This window comes from Myxine glutinosa, chromosome 11 (assembly GCF_964187855.1).
Source record: "Myxine glutinosa chromosome 11, kmMyxGlut1.1, whole genome shotgun sequence".
NCBI lineage: Eukaryota > Metazoa > Chordata > Myxini > Myxiniformes > Myxinidae > Myxine > Myxine glutinosa.
Window position 1 is genome coordinate 120,560,009 of NC_136271.1, and position 16,844 is coordinate 120,576,852.

The 16,844-nt window shown below is 43.3% G+C and overlaps 1 protein-coding gene across 1 annotated transcript in view; it reads right to left on the minus strand.

The window, feature by feature from the left end:
• Window positions 1-16,844, minus strand: part of LOC137436928 (neurexin-1) — a 1,559,617-nt gene that overhangs the window by 1,411,079 nt on the left and 131,694 nt on the right. The window contains exon 3 of the mRNA XM_068131164.2: window positions 11,421-11,483. Coding sequence (XP_067987265.2) covers window positions 11,421-11,483 — 63 coding nt within the window. The remainder of the gene's footprint in view (window positions 1-11,420; window positions 11,484-16,844) is intronic.

A 16,844-nucleotide genomic window follows, 5' to 3' on the forward strand; every position in this document is an offset into this window, starting at 1 on the left:
ATATATATATATTTATATATATATATATATATATATATATATATATATATATACACATACATATGTGATATTACGTTCTCACTGCTACCGTACTATGTCTACCCCCCAGGACTGCTCTGTTCAATTACTTCTGAGAGACAAAAGATCTTGTACAAACTTCATGGTCTACAAACAATTGACAGCGGTACATAAAGAAGAAAACGGCAAACAAACGACGTGAATAAAAGAAAGAATTACAATTTTATTGAAAAATCCATTCAAGCCAAAGCTTAAAGCAAAGCCAAGGCGATTAAGTGCTCGGCAATCGAAAGCTGTTCTAATGAGAAGCCTGTGCATACGAGCTGGTTTTCGATACACAGCCTGGGTTCGCTTGCTGGGTTAGAGCACAATTAAGAGAGAAAATCACAAATATCTCGGGCAGTCATTCGTGGAGGAAATGGATTGCTGAAAAAAAATGCCCTCATTCTCTTTTATTAACTTTTGAACTCCATTAGAGGGGCTGGAGTTGTAAGCTGGCTCTAATCCGGGACTTATCCACTGATTACTGAGATTACATCCGGGGGATTACGTGCTTGGAGAGCCGCAATTCGGCAATCCCTCTTCTCGTTTGAGGTTTATACCTCGAAACACATTGAGCTAGCAAGCGGCTGTACTCTTATCAGTGTCCAGAGAGGCAGGGAATGATGTGCAGTCGGAAAAGATAACAAATGTACTTGAACAGGAATGCTTTTTGGTTGCAAAAAATACACCCTTATTGCTTTGGCCAAACGACCTGAAGATGGCTGCCAAAGCGGTTTGTTGCACATGTACAAAGCCACTTACAGAAGCGATTCAGGCAAAGGTTAAATGGTGATATTGTTAACAATATACATGTATAGTTCCTGTCATTAAAAGCTGTTTCGAAACATTTGATTTCCGTTACTTGAAGCAATTGCCACACTGTGGGAGGTAAAGCACTCTGGGCCTGTGCAACATCTTGTCCATGAGCCTGACAAAGTGAGATGTGAATAAGATAAAACAGGTATTCATCTATTCACACATTATATGACCATCTTATCACACTAAAGAGGAGCATGACTATTCCGGGCAGCAAGTTGTTTGCTTGGTTCACCACATATGGGAAGCCGCACCAAATGCTTAAACAACCACAGCAGCATAAATTGGATTCCCATTTCACTGAACACGGACTCAATCGTGATCACAAATCCTGCAGATTGACTGAGAATTTCGTCAAATATACTGGAATATGATCCATGGATCGTCCACTGCTTCTCACATAAATCTGAATGAGTGTGGCATTCCTGCTAGCAATAGCAAGCAAAAACGGAAGACCCGCTGAGCATGTTATGGGGAATGCTGAATAACCTTGGGATGGTCACCAAAAACGACAACAATGATGTGTGCACACAAATTTGAAATATTTGTGCTGTTATTACAGTATCTTAGGCTATTTGATGTGACGACGATGAAAACTAGATATATGCGATCATGAAGTGATCACCATGGGTAAGACTCCACCGGCTTATCCTTGGTCGATGATCCAATGATGGCATATTTTGTTCGGACCACCACATGACCTTGACCTTCAGCATATAGGGATAGAGTCTAAATTAATAAAATGTGGCCCCATCTACAATCTATCCATAAAACTCAATATCATTAAAATCGAAGGCAAATTATTCACAATTGTATAAATGAACAGGATTATAATTAATTGACATGTGGAAAATTATGGGCCCAGACCAGGAATCGAACCCAGGTCCTCTGGTGAACCGCACCAGTACTCTGCCATCTGAGCTATCTGGGCGACCCTGACCAAGCATGTAATCTTCCCACACATATAATTGCCACTCTTTTTCTGTCACTGCTTCCGGGGCACTCGCTGCCAACCATAGGAGTACCAACGGCCTGCTCACGAGAGGTGGTACGGTTCACCAGAGGACCTGGGTACTGGAACAGTTAAACAGAGGATCTGGGTTTGATTCCTGGTCTGGGCGTGTAATTTCCCCACATATGTCAATTAAGAATTGGCACACCTGAGCTCCTCACCACATACAAGGCTTTCTTCCGCAGCTCAATGGAATACTGTTCCCCCCTCTGGGCCGGTACTCCTGCCTCACACCTAGCTCGGCTTCATGCTGTTGAAACCAAAGCGTTTAGAATCATTGGAATCTCCTGCGATGAAGCTAACTCCGAGGACCTTTCGAGTGAAACCTCACCGAGGACCTCACCGCAGGCAGGTTGGTGGTCTTTCTGTCTTCCACCGACTCCTCTCCGGCCTTGCTCCCCCAGGTCTCTCGGTGCTCTGTCCCCCAATAATTCCGACAGGTCGCACAAGATCTGCCAGCAACCCTCTTATGGTTAAACTGCCAAAATCAAGACTCTCTGCTCACCTTCACTCTTTCATTCCCCTTTTCTCCCGCCTCTGGAACAAACTCCCCCACTCCCTTCAATCCCACTACCCCCTCCAGGTCTTTAAAACAGCTGTTCACCACCATCTCTTATCTTCCCCAATCCAAAACCTTGATCTTTTCTACCCCTGCTAATTCACCCCAGATACACTTTTTTGAAATTCAAACTTCTTTCCTGGAAGTCCTAGCTGTGTCGATATGTTTTATACCTTTCCCACCTCCCCCCAAGCCCTCTCCCTCCCACATTTCTCTCGATGTCCCTGCTCTCAAATGGTGTGTTTGTGTCGTTCCCCCTCTCTCCCCATCTTGTCTACCGCTCCCCTTATTTTGTGTTTTATGTGTCGGTTTGACTTTTTGTGTGATTAATGTCAGCTCTTTCACGAGCCTCGATCTTGTATACAAAAAAAGAAAGAAAAAAAAAAGATCATTATTCAACTTATGATCAAAAAGGCTTTTTGTTAATTAGGTCACAATCCGAAAAAAGCAGGTCAAAGAACCTGATCAATATTAGGTGCACAACTTCAGCACAGGTCCACTACTATTATGATGCAAGAACATCTTGGAAGGCCAAGCGGTCTTTGAGATTCCACATATTGAGTGATGACAAAAAAAACGTTATTTTTTCAGATCACCATTTGAGCTTGACCACGTTATTTTATTCAAATCGCCATTTCACCTTGACCTTTAACTCAGAGGGTTAGGATGTAAATTAAGCGAAATTGCACCTTGCTCTAGGAGTCTAGGTTATCTAGCAAGGGCAACTTTGTTTAGATCAGACAAACCTCTGTCGGGTTATGGTGAAAAATGTTAAATGTCTATAATTGAGTCATGACATTAATAATTAGGTCGAGGTCAAAATAATTATGTCAACCCGGATACTTTTTATTCCCATTATTGATGCAAAATTTCATTCTGAAAGTCCCAGCCGGATCCGAAATACAGCTCAGTCATTAGCACAAACGAGGCAGAAAAACAAATGGTGGTTTAGTACTCCTCGGGGTCTAATACCTCAACCTTTAACAAGGAGGGGCATGATGTAAATAAAGCGTAAATGCGACTTTCTCTAGGCTATCTTTCGAGGGCATTTTTGGTCCAATCGAATAAACCTTGGTCGAGTTTTGGAATAAAAAATATAAAAAATGTTAAAATGTGTATAATTTGGCCATGACCATAAAAATTAGGTCAACATGAAAAATAATTACGTCAACCTCGCATACTTTTAATTCCCATCATTGATTCAAAATTTCATTCCGAAAGTCCTCCTACACTGGCAGAAAAAAGGGACAAACAACAACAACATGCATTTTAAGGCCATTTTCCCTGCAAGAGCGGGGGTTCGTCTTGCGGTCCCCATGACAATCTTCTCCATTTTGCCCTATTTTCTGCATCTCCCCTTGTTAACCCCCTTGCCCGCATTTCTTCTTCCACCATCTTTAGCCAAGTCTTTCTCGGTCTTCCCCGTCCTCTACTTCCTTCTACATTCATTTCCATCACTCTTCTCAACCAGTCACTTTCATCCTTCCTCAACACATGACCAAACCATCTCAACCTGTTCCTCTTCACAGCATCAATCACAGGCTCTATTCCCATCATCTTTCGCAATTCATCATTTGTCTTCCTTTCTCTCAACGATACTCCGCACATCACGAAAAAAGGGAGAAAAAGGGAAAAAGGGAAAAGGGGAACTTAAATGGTGGTTTCATACACCTAGGGGTTTTAGACCTTGCCCTTTAACCTGGAGGGTATGATGTCAATTGAAAGTGAATGCACCTTGCTCTAGGCTATCTAAAGAGGATAATTTTGTTTTGATTGGTCAGACCTTAGTCAAGTTATGGTGAAAAATGTCAAAACGTCTATAAATTAGTCCAGACCACAAAAATTAGGTTAAGGTAAAAAAAATTATGCCTTTTTGGTAAGCCGAAGACATCTTCAGAACTGTCATATCAACAATTGCCATGCCTTCACGACAACTTTTACGTTCAGTGTAAAACAACACAAGCGACTATTAAAAGCAGCATCAAATATCAAAAGGTATCAGCCGTTATAGTCCGTGGGCTGAGTAGGGTTTACATGCATCCCCCCCCACAACTTAACTTCCCGGGTATGTCCATGTACCCCCCACCCTAGGGGTTAGGAAAAACCATGTTAACAGAAAAAAAACTCATTCCCTCATAGTTTGACCTCTGGTGACCTCATTAGTGACCCCATTTGCATATAACACATATCATTGTAAAGAGTGTCCCAGGACAAACATTTTGAGGGGTCATATGCAACCATAGGATGACGAGGTAAAAAGTTATGGCCATTTGAATTTCGCCTACCCCTAATTTTCGGAAATCACTGACACAGGGGGGGTAACATCAAAATATGCGTGGGAGGTACCTTGGGAATGAGTTTTTTTTCTGTTAACATGGTTTTAACTAACCCCTAGGGTGGGGGATACATGGACATACCCGGGAAGTTAAGTTGTGGGGGGGGGGGGGGGGGGGGTGGGTGTGCATGTAAACCCTACTCAGCCCACGGACTATTAAGTGTCATGGGTCTTGTGAAGGCAACAGTACGTATAGGCCTCAGGCTTCAGGCATATGGTGTCAGCCTATGAGCCACTGCAATTGGAATTGTCCCATTTAAATAACCATGATGTATTATATATGCACATAAGCAGTACGCATGATTTCGCATCATGTACATAACCTGGGTTCTTTTTATTTTCAGAAGAGATCGAGGCAGCAGTCTGTAGCCTATACACCGCCCAAATAAAGAGACGTGTCCTAAGAATGTATTTCACGCTTGAAACAAGATCGCCCGTAGGGCGGATACTCTGCTGGTAATAATGTTAATATCAACTACAAGTATTTAAAAGGGAAACCAAGAGTGAATATTGTGTCGTGGAAATTTTTTTTTTGATTGCTCATTTTATGTTACTCAGTCCCCCTATATCACCAAGCGTAATGAAAATATTGCACTCAATATAACATGTATGACTATGCATGACATCTGTTGTTAATAAAAGAGACATAAAAGTGAAATTTAGCTTCGGAACTTTCTGAATTTTCAGAATATTGTTGTGTAGAGAAAGTCCCAATTAATATAAACATGAAAGTCCCAGTTAATTGTTTCTCTCAAGACTTGGTTCAAGCCACCTATGATGTCATCACATACACAATCATTACAGCAGCCTTTCTTGTATTTTAACTTTATAATTACTGCATTATATGAGGGGAGGGGGTCAAAAAGTTTTCCCCTCCATTGTCAAAAGAGTTTTAGAGCTAAAAACATGACATATTCCAACGGCATTGGGAAACTCACTCGCTGCTGAGAAAAACAAAGTATAAATGGCTGAAACTCCAGAAAACAGGGACCAACATCTGTGAGTTCTGCCAGCACCGGTACTATATAGGCCTTCTAGATTGGGAGAGAACATTTTGACACTTCCTCATGCTTCCACAGAACAAACTGATCAAATGGTTTAAACTTTCCTCCCAGCGCCGTGCGTCCCTCAATTGTAAATAGAAACGTGAACCGAAGAGATACATGGAAAGCATATTTGTATCGTTCCAAGTGTATGCAAATTGAAATACACATGTATGTGTGCACATTTTCACATCTCATTAGCATTTTTTCACCAGCAAACGCGAGTTACCGAAGAAGAACACATCATGGCGATGCAAAAAGAGTAAGAGAATGTGATTTCTAAAATGCGATAAGCCTACAGATGTCATTATCTATGTAAAATCTGCCACAACTATGAATGTTCCATCGTAATATAATACAATTCACCCATGAAGAGATTTCCTGGTGCAATGGGTAATCCTGGATTAGACTGCTTTCAAAAAGAAACATGGATTTTAGCCTTTGGGAAGAAAGTGAAAATGTTGATAAAAAAAAAAAGTATTTTGCAAAAAACTGGAATGGAGTGAAAAGGATGATTTTAGGGGGTTTTTTTCAGTGAAAGCATCCTTTTTTTTTCTCCGTCTTAGGCCTGAATAAGCTCCTGACAGATGTGTTTGAACAGTGCATCAAATAAACGGTCCGCAATCAAAATCCACTGCAGGAATGTATCCATGTACCTTGCTGTTGACGAAACAGGTAAATAGTTACATTGCATCAATTCTGCATATACAACCTTCCTGCAATAACCTGGCACACCAGAAGATTAGTCGTGCACTTTCCAAGAGTATTTTTTTTCACAATTGTGTAAAGAAAGCCAATAATAATCCCATAAAATTATCCAAGCAGCATCTGCTTTAGTTCTGTTTGTGTGCTTTGAAATACGGGGTGGGGTCATTATCCAGTGGGTGGACAGCAGGAAAGAAAGATCAATTCATACATAATATACAACAATCTCATGTTCTTCCTGGTGGATGGAAGGAGCATCATTCAAGGGAAAAGATTACCAATGCAAGTATACAACACACACACACACACACGTCCTGTCTATTCACTGCTATAATACTGTTACTGGACCACTAAATAGGGGCAACCTTCATGGTGCTCCTGCCTCTGCTCCGTAGGTCAACTATCTATAGCAAGGCCAAATTGGCTGCAAAGTCACCGCTTGCATATCAGACACTGAACTACACCTTTTTGTTAATTTATTCGTTTATGTCTTTCATCAACACATTTATGCCCCTTCCGTCCAAAATACACAACTGCACATTAGACATTGTATCTGATTCTGGTCAAAGGTAGCTGTCTGTTGGTCTGCTTGGTTTGTAACATCTTCCTCCGTGCCTTTCTGCTCGGTAACACACACAAGCATGCCCTACATGTTGTAGCTTCTGCATACCAACGATCTTCCATAACTCACACAGCTTTAAAATCCCTTTAAATAAGGTCTCTCCATCTTTTCCGAGGTCCGCCAGGGGAACAAGGCTGTGAAAGCAAACTGAAGAGTATACTTTTTGGAATGCGATGGTCCGTCATTTTGGCAACATGACATAGCCAGCCTAGTCTGTGTCACCTTCTTGGATACTGTTGATGGATCTCCCCCATGACTCTCTCAATGCATGTGATGGTAAGTGCAGGGTCCACTGCTGTCATCTCGTGATGGCGAGGACTGCTTTGATGCACATCTATGGAAGAAAGCATCTAGCTTCTTGAGATGTTTGCACAATGGTGTTGACCATTCAACAGCGCAGATAGTACACAAGTCTGGTAAACAAGATGCTTTGTTTTGGTGGTTAAACAGTTATCCATGAAAACAGATTGTCTCAGAGCACCAAGGGCCCTGGAAGCCTGGGCAATCTTCCTCTCAATATCCACATCCACTTTCCCAGACAAAGCAATCAGTGACCCCAAGTAGGGGAACTCCTGTACACACTCAATCTCCTCATTCCCCAACTGCAAGGGTTCTGTGCAAGAGTCGGTGACTTTTCTAACAGCAACCATCATTTTTGTCTCAGTGCAACTCTCTCAATAAAGAAGAAAAAGGCCTTAGCTTGACACTCATGTGACTTCATTTGAAGTAGCTGAATTGCAAACACGTCTGAACAGCCTCTCCCTACCACAAATCCACTATGGGATTCAGGCAGTTCCACTTCTGCTTTTTTCTGTCGTCGTTTTTGCAAGATCCTAGCTACAATTTTTCCAACTACATCAAAAGGAGCAATGTCATGCCAGGTGTCACAAAGAAAAAGTCTCCATTCTTAGGGATAGGCACCAATACAGCGTCAGACCAGTCTCTCGGTACTTCCTTTCCACTTCATATAGAAAGTATGAGGTTGCAAAGGTGATCGAGGAACTCACTATTGTGGCTTCCAGCTCTCAAAATGTCTCACAGGATGACAGATTATCCACCTGCTTTTCCATTTCTGAGATGGCTTGGAGCCACAAGTGTCTCCAACCTGGATGGTGGTTCCTCCAGTTGCATTATCATATTTATCAATCTCACTTTATCAACCCCAGCAATGTTAAAATGACAACACTTTTGAGAAATGTCTCTTCCATCTCTCCTGTTGAGAGGTACAGGTGATTCCAGCTTCATCCTTAATAGGAACACACCTTGTTGGAATTTATCCCTTCATTCCATGCTGCATGCCTCATATTCATGGCCACACCTTCTTCCCACCAAAGTTACTTCACTTTGTCTTGGAACCAGATATATTTTGCCTCTCTCACTACCCACCGAGCCTCCTTGGATGTGCCTTAGCAAACTTTCTACGATCCGTTTCATGCCCCGACAAGAGCTACTTAGAGTACAAACTGTTCCTTTGCTGAAATAATGGTTCCAATGTGGCATAACCTTTTCTGAACCAATCCGGCTGCCTCCTTTCCTCATAGCCCAAGCTGTCCTCTGCGGCTTCCGTCAATGCCAATTTTCTTGAAGTCCACTTCTCCCTTGTTGTGATGTCAGACAATGACCAATGTTTTCTCAACCTGAGACATAGTTGATCCCAAAATGTCTCCCCTAGGGTGTTCTCGGTGTTGTCAGTCATCATGGTGGTCACATAGCTTGTTCACATCATACCTTCCTCCCATTCGCTGAGAACTTGGGTGTAGCTTCAATGTTTTTGTTACTGTTACTTCAATACACAGCAGTTGATGATCTATATAACATTATGTTCCTCTCATCATGGATGTATCCAGACACAACCTGCTATCTTTCTGTCACATAATTGCATAGTCTGTGCAATGCCATACTTTAGATCTTGGATACTACCAGCTTTGCTTATTGATGTTCCTTTTGCTGATGTAAATTGTTACCTCATTTAGGGAAAGAAATATTACAATCGCTGTATTGGGCAATGAGCAGTCACAAACACTTTGCAGTGTGCCGAGACACAGACATTGTGTGAAAGAAATACGTGCAGCCAGGAAACCCAGACGCACAGCAAGACCACATGGCAGCATCCAGCAGCACGGCCAGGACTATATAAAGGGTCAGCAGGCTGTGGCAACATGCACGCTCGGGAGGCTTGTAAATTTTTCATTGCCTCGATATCCCGGCTTCTCATGTGAGCAGCAAACACTCTCTGTCTTGGCATACACAGCCTCCCACTCACCCACCCCAGCCTCACAGAACCCACCTTTCCACTGAAGCTGGTCCCCTATCCCATGCGGTATCTATGGTGACAGCTACATACAGCTGAGGTGTCTTGACAAAGGCATGCGTTCACAAAGACACACACACACACCTACTTTGTCACATTTCAAAAGCAAAACAACCGATGTTGTCCATAAGCACATAATTTGAGGCAGTCTACAAATTCTAATTGCATCACATCATTGTTTTTCTTTGATAAAGGCATGAATTATACATCTGTGATATAGTGCCAAGCTGCCCTGTACATGAACAGTTTTCACCGTCTTAGCTTCGCCCTCATCCCCTCCCTCATCCTACCACAACTCCATCATTTCCCACCTCCCCTTTCCTTCACGTTCCCCAACATGCTTGCCCGGGTTTCTTGCACCATTAAACTTTAATGCTTTCGTAATCATAATCGCCATAAATTTTCCTGCCCTTCCACAGTGTTGTAAATTGGCGAAGATGCCTTTGTGTGTTTACATTCATGGCCCATCTTGTCATCCCATCTCCTCGGCTTTTAAATAAGTGTGGCCATTAATTGATACGCACCTGCCCGTGGGTGTACGCATGTGGCGTGTTATGTGCATACGTATCACCCAACGTCTTTCACCCACATATACAGAGGAAACACTTGTGCAATCTCGTGGCTGTCAATAAAATAAGCGCACAGCCAAGGTGTTGCATCTACAACCCCAGGCTAATTTGGCCAATTCGTGCTGCTCTCTCTCCTCCGTGCTTGAGGTGAGGGTCACGATGAGAGATGGCATTGAGGATAGGTCCTCATATATGGGGGAGAATGGGTAAATGTATTGATACAATTAAGATTAAGAGAAGGAAGAAAAGGAGAAATTAGTCTGATAACATGTTGCAGAGTTGGCGAAGTTACCTTTTAGCTGTCTAGTCTGGGTTGGATTCCCAACTCAACACTAAATTGCCAAATTCATGATCCGCTGGCAGGCCAGTTGCATCCAAAGAGTGTCATCCTTCCAATGGTCGTTGACCTGGTGACCCGTCTACTGGCTTTAATTACTGGAGGATGATAAACAAAAATCCCACAATGTCTTCCTCAAGGAGGGAGCGAGCTGTCGTTCCTGGTCAAATTCCAAATCCCAGCCCAAAACCAAATGAAGGCGAACGTCGAGCCTGACCAGCTGGTTTGTGACTTGGGCCAAACATAGGCACACTTTATGATCCGCCAATCCCAAACTAATGGGACATAATTGAAGAAGGACAAGAAGAGACAGAAGAATAATATTCGAGGGCCTTAGAAAATAGAAACAGAGATAGGAGGTTGGAGAGAGAAGGGGAATATGTTTGGGAGAAGATGGAAGGGAAGTGTAGGGATGTCTATGGAGCATACCAGGGGTAATATTAAACTGTCAGGTGTATGTGCGTAATAAAGATATGCCCCACTAGGTACTTTCTAAATAGGTATTACTAAGGACCCTGAACCAACCCCTGAGCATTGAACACTGATAGGTGAAAACAGATTTTAAATGTTTTATCTAATTCATAAAATCCAAGTTTATCAGTTTTGTTTGTGAAAACCTGGATTCTTTCTGTGGGTGTTTGTAGGGCCTCCAGTATTGCCTTGTGACCTCTATTATTTTTGTAACTCCATGTGCTTAGTGCATGTACATGTAAATGTCTCCTGCAAAGATTTCCCAAGAAGTTTCTCACTGCACACACAACGAGTACACCATCCTTCAGAGGAGACCGTATTATGATACTGTCCTGCATGAAAATGGGAGGAAATCATTCCATACGATTCAGCAAATCCAATATACGAACAGTAATCAGATTCTCTGAACTTTGCAGCAACCCGTTGCAAAATCCGAGATGGGGTGCACGACCTCTCACTGGTCAAACACAACGCGAGTATAATACAGTATAAACAAACATCAATCGCTCAAGATGATTTCCATACACCGTGGTGTGCAAATTGTGTTAATATGCGCGCAGTCAAAACGTCGATCACCCACCGTGAGAGAACATGGAGCGAGGCAAGCGGTTACCTTGATCTCCCATCATCAGGTGTCCAGGTTCTGGGGGTGGTAGGGAAGGTGCAGACAACAAGAAAGGCAAAAAGCTCAAAAAATCACGGATCGACGCCCGGCTGAGGATCTGGGCGACGAACACGCGGCACATTTGAGACATCCCCGCATCAACATCTCACCGTCATTGGACCCTAAGATTTTGTCATTTAACTGTTTGATTTCACACTTTGTGTCATTATTTTTTCCAGCCAAACCACAGGATATATAGTTTGTGGTGCTTCCTGAAAGTTGAAAATGCATCGGAAAGCACATGCAAGAAAATCGGAAATTGAATTTGGGAGTTGTACGGGCAGGGATGACACTCTCCACTTTGTTAAGCATCAAATGGAATACCCGCCCGGGGTGTGTAAAGCGATGCGTGCGTCGCCTTTATTTATTTCGTGAACCAAGCCTGCACCGCAGAGATAAGGAATTCTGAGCACTCACTCATTACAGGAGATCGAAACAGGACAAAGTTGATAAAAATGACAAGGGGTGGGTTTTCATATTGGCGAGCGGTTAATGAAGTAACCCTCGTGCCTTTAAACCAGTTAGCGCTGTCAATTTTGTCCCTTCTGTTGTGGAGGCTTGATGTCCATGGTCATAAATGGTGGCAAGAAACATCGCTCGCATCAGCTTCTGTCGCTAAGATGTTGATGCAACATTGGGAGTGAAAGCGTTATCACACGTGGGTACAGCGCCAACAGGGCAGTTATCCCGACAACGGTATCCTCAGGGTTTTCGCATTCAACAGCATCAAGACAAGCAGAGCCTTTACCCGGGGTGTTTCTTGCATGCACAAGTAGAGTCCTTGGATATGAATAATTTTATGGTGATGACCTTTTCACCTGATAGTGCAGAAATACAGAAATATACGAGTATATGTATACGGTATATATGTGTGTGTGCACACTTGCGCACGCTTGTAATTCTTCAGCTGGAAGAACCTGGGGGTAATTGACGAGGTGAGAGCCGACTGGTTATTCCCTCCAACTATGCATGAGAGAGGTGATTGGATCTTGATTATATATATATATGTATATATAAAAGCCTCTGTGCTGTGTGTTTCTATCTATGTTGCTCCTGATGACTTGCCAACAAGTGATAAAGCCGGTCCAGCGGCTGAGGAGGCATTTCGCATTGTGATTCTCAAGTATGTGCTAATTATGAATGTCTGCAGCTGCAGAGGAACTCAGGTAGGGTTTGAAACAGTAAAGGGCTTACCTTGTTTAGCTTTTCTTGGGTGCCTTATGCAGCTTTCTTTGGTTGGAAGAGCATGGGGGTTAATTAAGGAAATCCGAGTCACCTGGGGTAATCGATTGGTTATTCCCTCCAATTACGGGTGAGAGACGTGATTAGGTTTTGATATATATGTCGGAGCAAAAGCCCTTTTCATTGGAGGTGAAATTTACCTTGTCCTAAGAGGCAACGGTTGCTGTGGAAATATTGATAAACGTTTTTGGCTTTCGAGCCATTTCAGCTAATTACAATTGTAGTGGACTGGCTCGGAATGCTGAAGATTTTCCTCCATTTCAGAGCGAAGAAGGTCATACCTGGACTCCTGATTGGAGGAAAAAAATTTAAATTCTTAGTCAACTCATACACAGTGGAAAATACCGTTATGTGTGATAGCGACTAGCACGTGTCAAGTAAAGACGTCGTGTGAACTCGTCATTCTGGCACGCCATAGTTTATGGGGAAAAGTTTTGGGTCATGCCACTGATGGATTATTTGAAAGCAGCACTGATCTAATCTCTCATAAATCCAAATGATAAATCACGAGCACGAGCAGCTATTCCAACCATCTGCACCTTGTTTGTTTTTATATTATTCTTTGTAGAGCAATAGGTAGGTGACCGGCTTTGTCATCAGTCTTCACTACACAAAAATGGAGGCACAGTTAAATTGTTCAGCCGGAAGATTTGAAATAAAAAAAATTTCCATTTCAAAAGAATCCCTGCCAATTATTCACATGATAATTGCATCCGCGTATTGCTATTGCTCTCATTTAGAAACTTGATTACGCTTCGAGCGAACGCAGAAAATAATGTAGTGAAGATTATTCTTAATATTGCTGGAATATATATATATATATTTTATACATATGTATATCTATATTTCTTTATCAGTAACACACAAAACACCGGCGCTTAATGAAGGGGAATTTTTTTATGCAATTCTCAGACCGATTAACTTTCTTTTATTCTCCACTTTTGGCTTCAATCGCTCACCCTCCATGCAGACATCCTCTCGTTAAAATAATTGTGCTTATGCCATCTCCATTTCTCACGCGGATAATTTACGTACATTAGATGCTGCCTGCGATTCCATTCACATATTGGTGTACGGTATACGGGCAGGCAAGAGGAAATGCACATGGAAAGGCTTACGAACCCTAACCCTAGCCCTAACCCTAACTTCTCGCTGTCCAAGCAGCGATTTCTAAGATCGTTGGTTTGGGATATTAGACTAAGAGCGCCCATCTCAAGTTTGATGCGGATGCGGGGGACCCTCATCGTAATGAATGTGACCTTCCTCTCCGCTCTCGCCGCCAACATGGAATTGTGAGTTTAGGTGCAAAATTGCTGCGTTATGGCAGGGTCACCGGGAGCCGCTCCTTCCATTAAAGGCAGCCGTCACGATATAAATACTTCCTTCTATCTCTTCCCCGAGCCTACCAGTAATATTCCGTTAAAGCGCTTCGATTTGCTCGGCCAAGGCAGGCAGCAGCTCCCACGTGCCCCGCGAGCGAAAAATATACTGCACTTCCTTTTCCTCCTCCTGCTGTCTGAAAGGATTTTCCAAGCTCTTTGTGGTCCCGCCCAGAAGTCTCATATAGCGAGGAGCGCGACTCGCTTATTCCGTTTTTGAGGCCTCTGAGGGTCTGGGCGGTGCTGAAAAACGGTTTGTTGTGGAAATCGCTCACGGCTGCGAAATTGAAGTTTAAATCCGGCCTGGCCACAGATCAGGAGCACCCTTTACCGGAGCGCTCGCTGCTAGCTCTTTCCCCCGCGTCGCTTCATTTTTCAGCAAAGCCGCAGCAAATCTCGTTAGAGGCAGTTAAGGGGGAGAAGTGTGGAGAAAGCAGAACCTGGAAGCGGAGAGGCAGCCTGCGGGGCGGTCGCTTGGCCTAGTGGTGTTTCTCAGGACGACTCTCACAGTCTTGGGGTCACGATTACATTATAGAGCCCAGTCTGACATTTCCAATACAGCTCCCCGTGTGAAGTTCCTCGAATTCTTTTTGCACTGTTTGTTGCCCCACAGTCGGGTCTTACCTAATATATGGTGTTGTTCATTTGTCTGTCAAAAACGTTCTATAACCTATTCTGTGTGTTCCGCTTTTCTCCTTTTATTATCTGTCTCTTCGTTGTCTGACTTGTCTTTACAAAGACCACTTTGTGAACTTATACAAATAGCTTGTAGTGATACTCCATTTTTTTACAGCTACTTTAACCCTCGATGTCATTCAAGAATCGAGAGAGGTTTGAATTGAAGAAACAGTCCATTCCACGGATATTTCTTAAATATATATATATATATATATCAATATACAGACATGGCATTTAATATGGAATTTTTTTTTTTCTTGACTTGGGTTTACTTTCTTAACTCAGTATATCAATCTGGTGAGTTTCTTTTACACTTTGGTGATTTATTTGTTAAAAGAACCATGTCACTGATTGTCTGTCGCAGCAAGAAGTCAACAACAGGATTATATCACAGGTGGCGTGGCAAAATGTACGGACAGCTGCATTTGATGATTGGCTTCACAGTCGGGTATACAAGGGTTGTTGCGTTCTGTATTAGTGGAAAACAACTGCTGCACGTCTCCAAAAGTTATTGCCGCTTCCTCTGGAGATGGTGCGTCAACTCGACAATGCTGTTTGTCATGGAGTGGTGGCTTTACGAAATTACGGCATGAAACAGCGTGCTATTGCTCGGCAGTATGGCATCACTCAAGGTCAGGTCAGGTCAGGTGTCATCTTTTCTACCCCCGCTAATTTCACCCCAAATCCACTTTTTGAGGTGACTTTTGACTTCTTTCCTGGAAGTCCTTGGTGTCCTTGCGTTTTATACCTATCCTGCTCTCATTATTATACCTATCCTCCCCAGGCCCTCTCCCTCCAAAAACATCTCCCGATGTCCCTGCTCTCAAATGTTGTGTTTGTGTGCTTCCTCCCCTTCTCTCCCCATCTTGTCGACCGCTCCCCTTTTTATATACTTTGTTTGCTTGTTTGTTTGTTTGATTTGTTTGTTTGATAAATGTTAGCTCTTTCACGAGCCTGGACTCTGTATACAAAAAAAAGAAAGAAAAAAAAAAGATCCTGAAACGAAATGCTCAGAGGGGTGTCCCTACTCCAATACCGAGGCCAGGACGTCCCCGCAGAACCACAAGGAGGGGTGATCGCCAGCTGCACCGGTTAGTCCGCAATGGCCGTACCAAGTCAGCTAATCGGCTTAGGGCTGAGTGGCAGCAACTGACAAATGTGCCTATATCCAGAAGGCTAGTCAACCAACGACTGGTTCAAGCAGGCTATCGTGCCAGGCATCCCCTGAGAAAGCCACGCCTGACCAGACAACACCACCAGCACTGATTGCAGTGGGCCAGAGAGCACTGTCAATGGCAGCCAGGACACTGGAATCACGTGATCGTCAGTGACAAGTCTAGATTTCTGGTCTATCATCAAGATGGCCGCGTCTGAGTGCGCAGACAAGTGCATGAAGCCTACAACAAAGATTGTATAGTGCCAAGAGTCCAAGCTGGAGGTGGTGGGGTGACCGCTTCAGCTGCTTTTCATGCAGGGGGCAAAACTGACCTGGTTGTTCTGAATGGAAACCTGAACCAGTTCAAGTACAGGGCCATTCTGGAAGAAACATTGCTTCCATTTGCTCGTGCAGCCTTTCGAGGAAACTTTGTCTTCCAAGATGACAATGCATGGCCTCATCGTGCTCGCATGATCCAACACTTTCTTGCTGACCGTGGTGTCGAGCATATGGAGTGGCCTGCCATGTCCCCGGATATGAATCCGATAGAGAACTTGTGGGCAGAATTAACGCGTCAAATCGACCACTTGGACCAGCAGCCGACCTCTGTGCGTGAATTGCAGCAGGCTATTGTCACTGCATGGCAAGCGATTCCTGTCCAAACCTTGGCAAATCTCGTGAGCAGCATGCCTCAACGTGTATGTGCTCTCCTGAATGCTCGTGGGGGTTACACGAAGTACTGAACTGTAATTTTACTGTCCGTAATCCCAGTCGTAATTTAACTTTTGTTTTTGTTAAAATATATTTGGCTAATGCGCAAAATAAAGAGATACTTCTGGAAAACGTACAGAAGTTTAACACAGTACTGTCCATGAATTGAGTTCG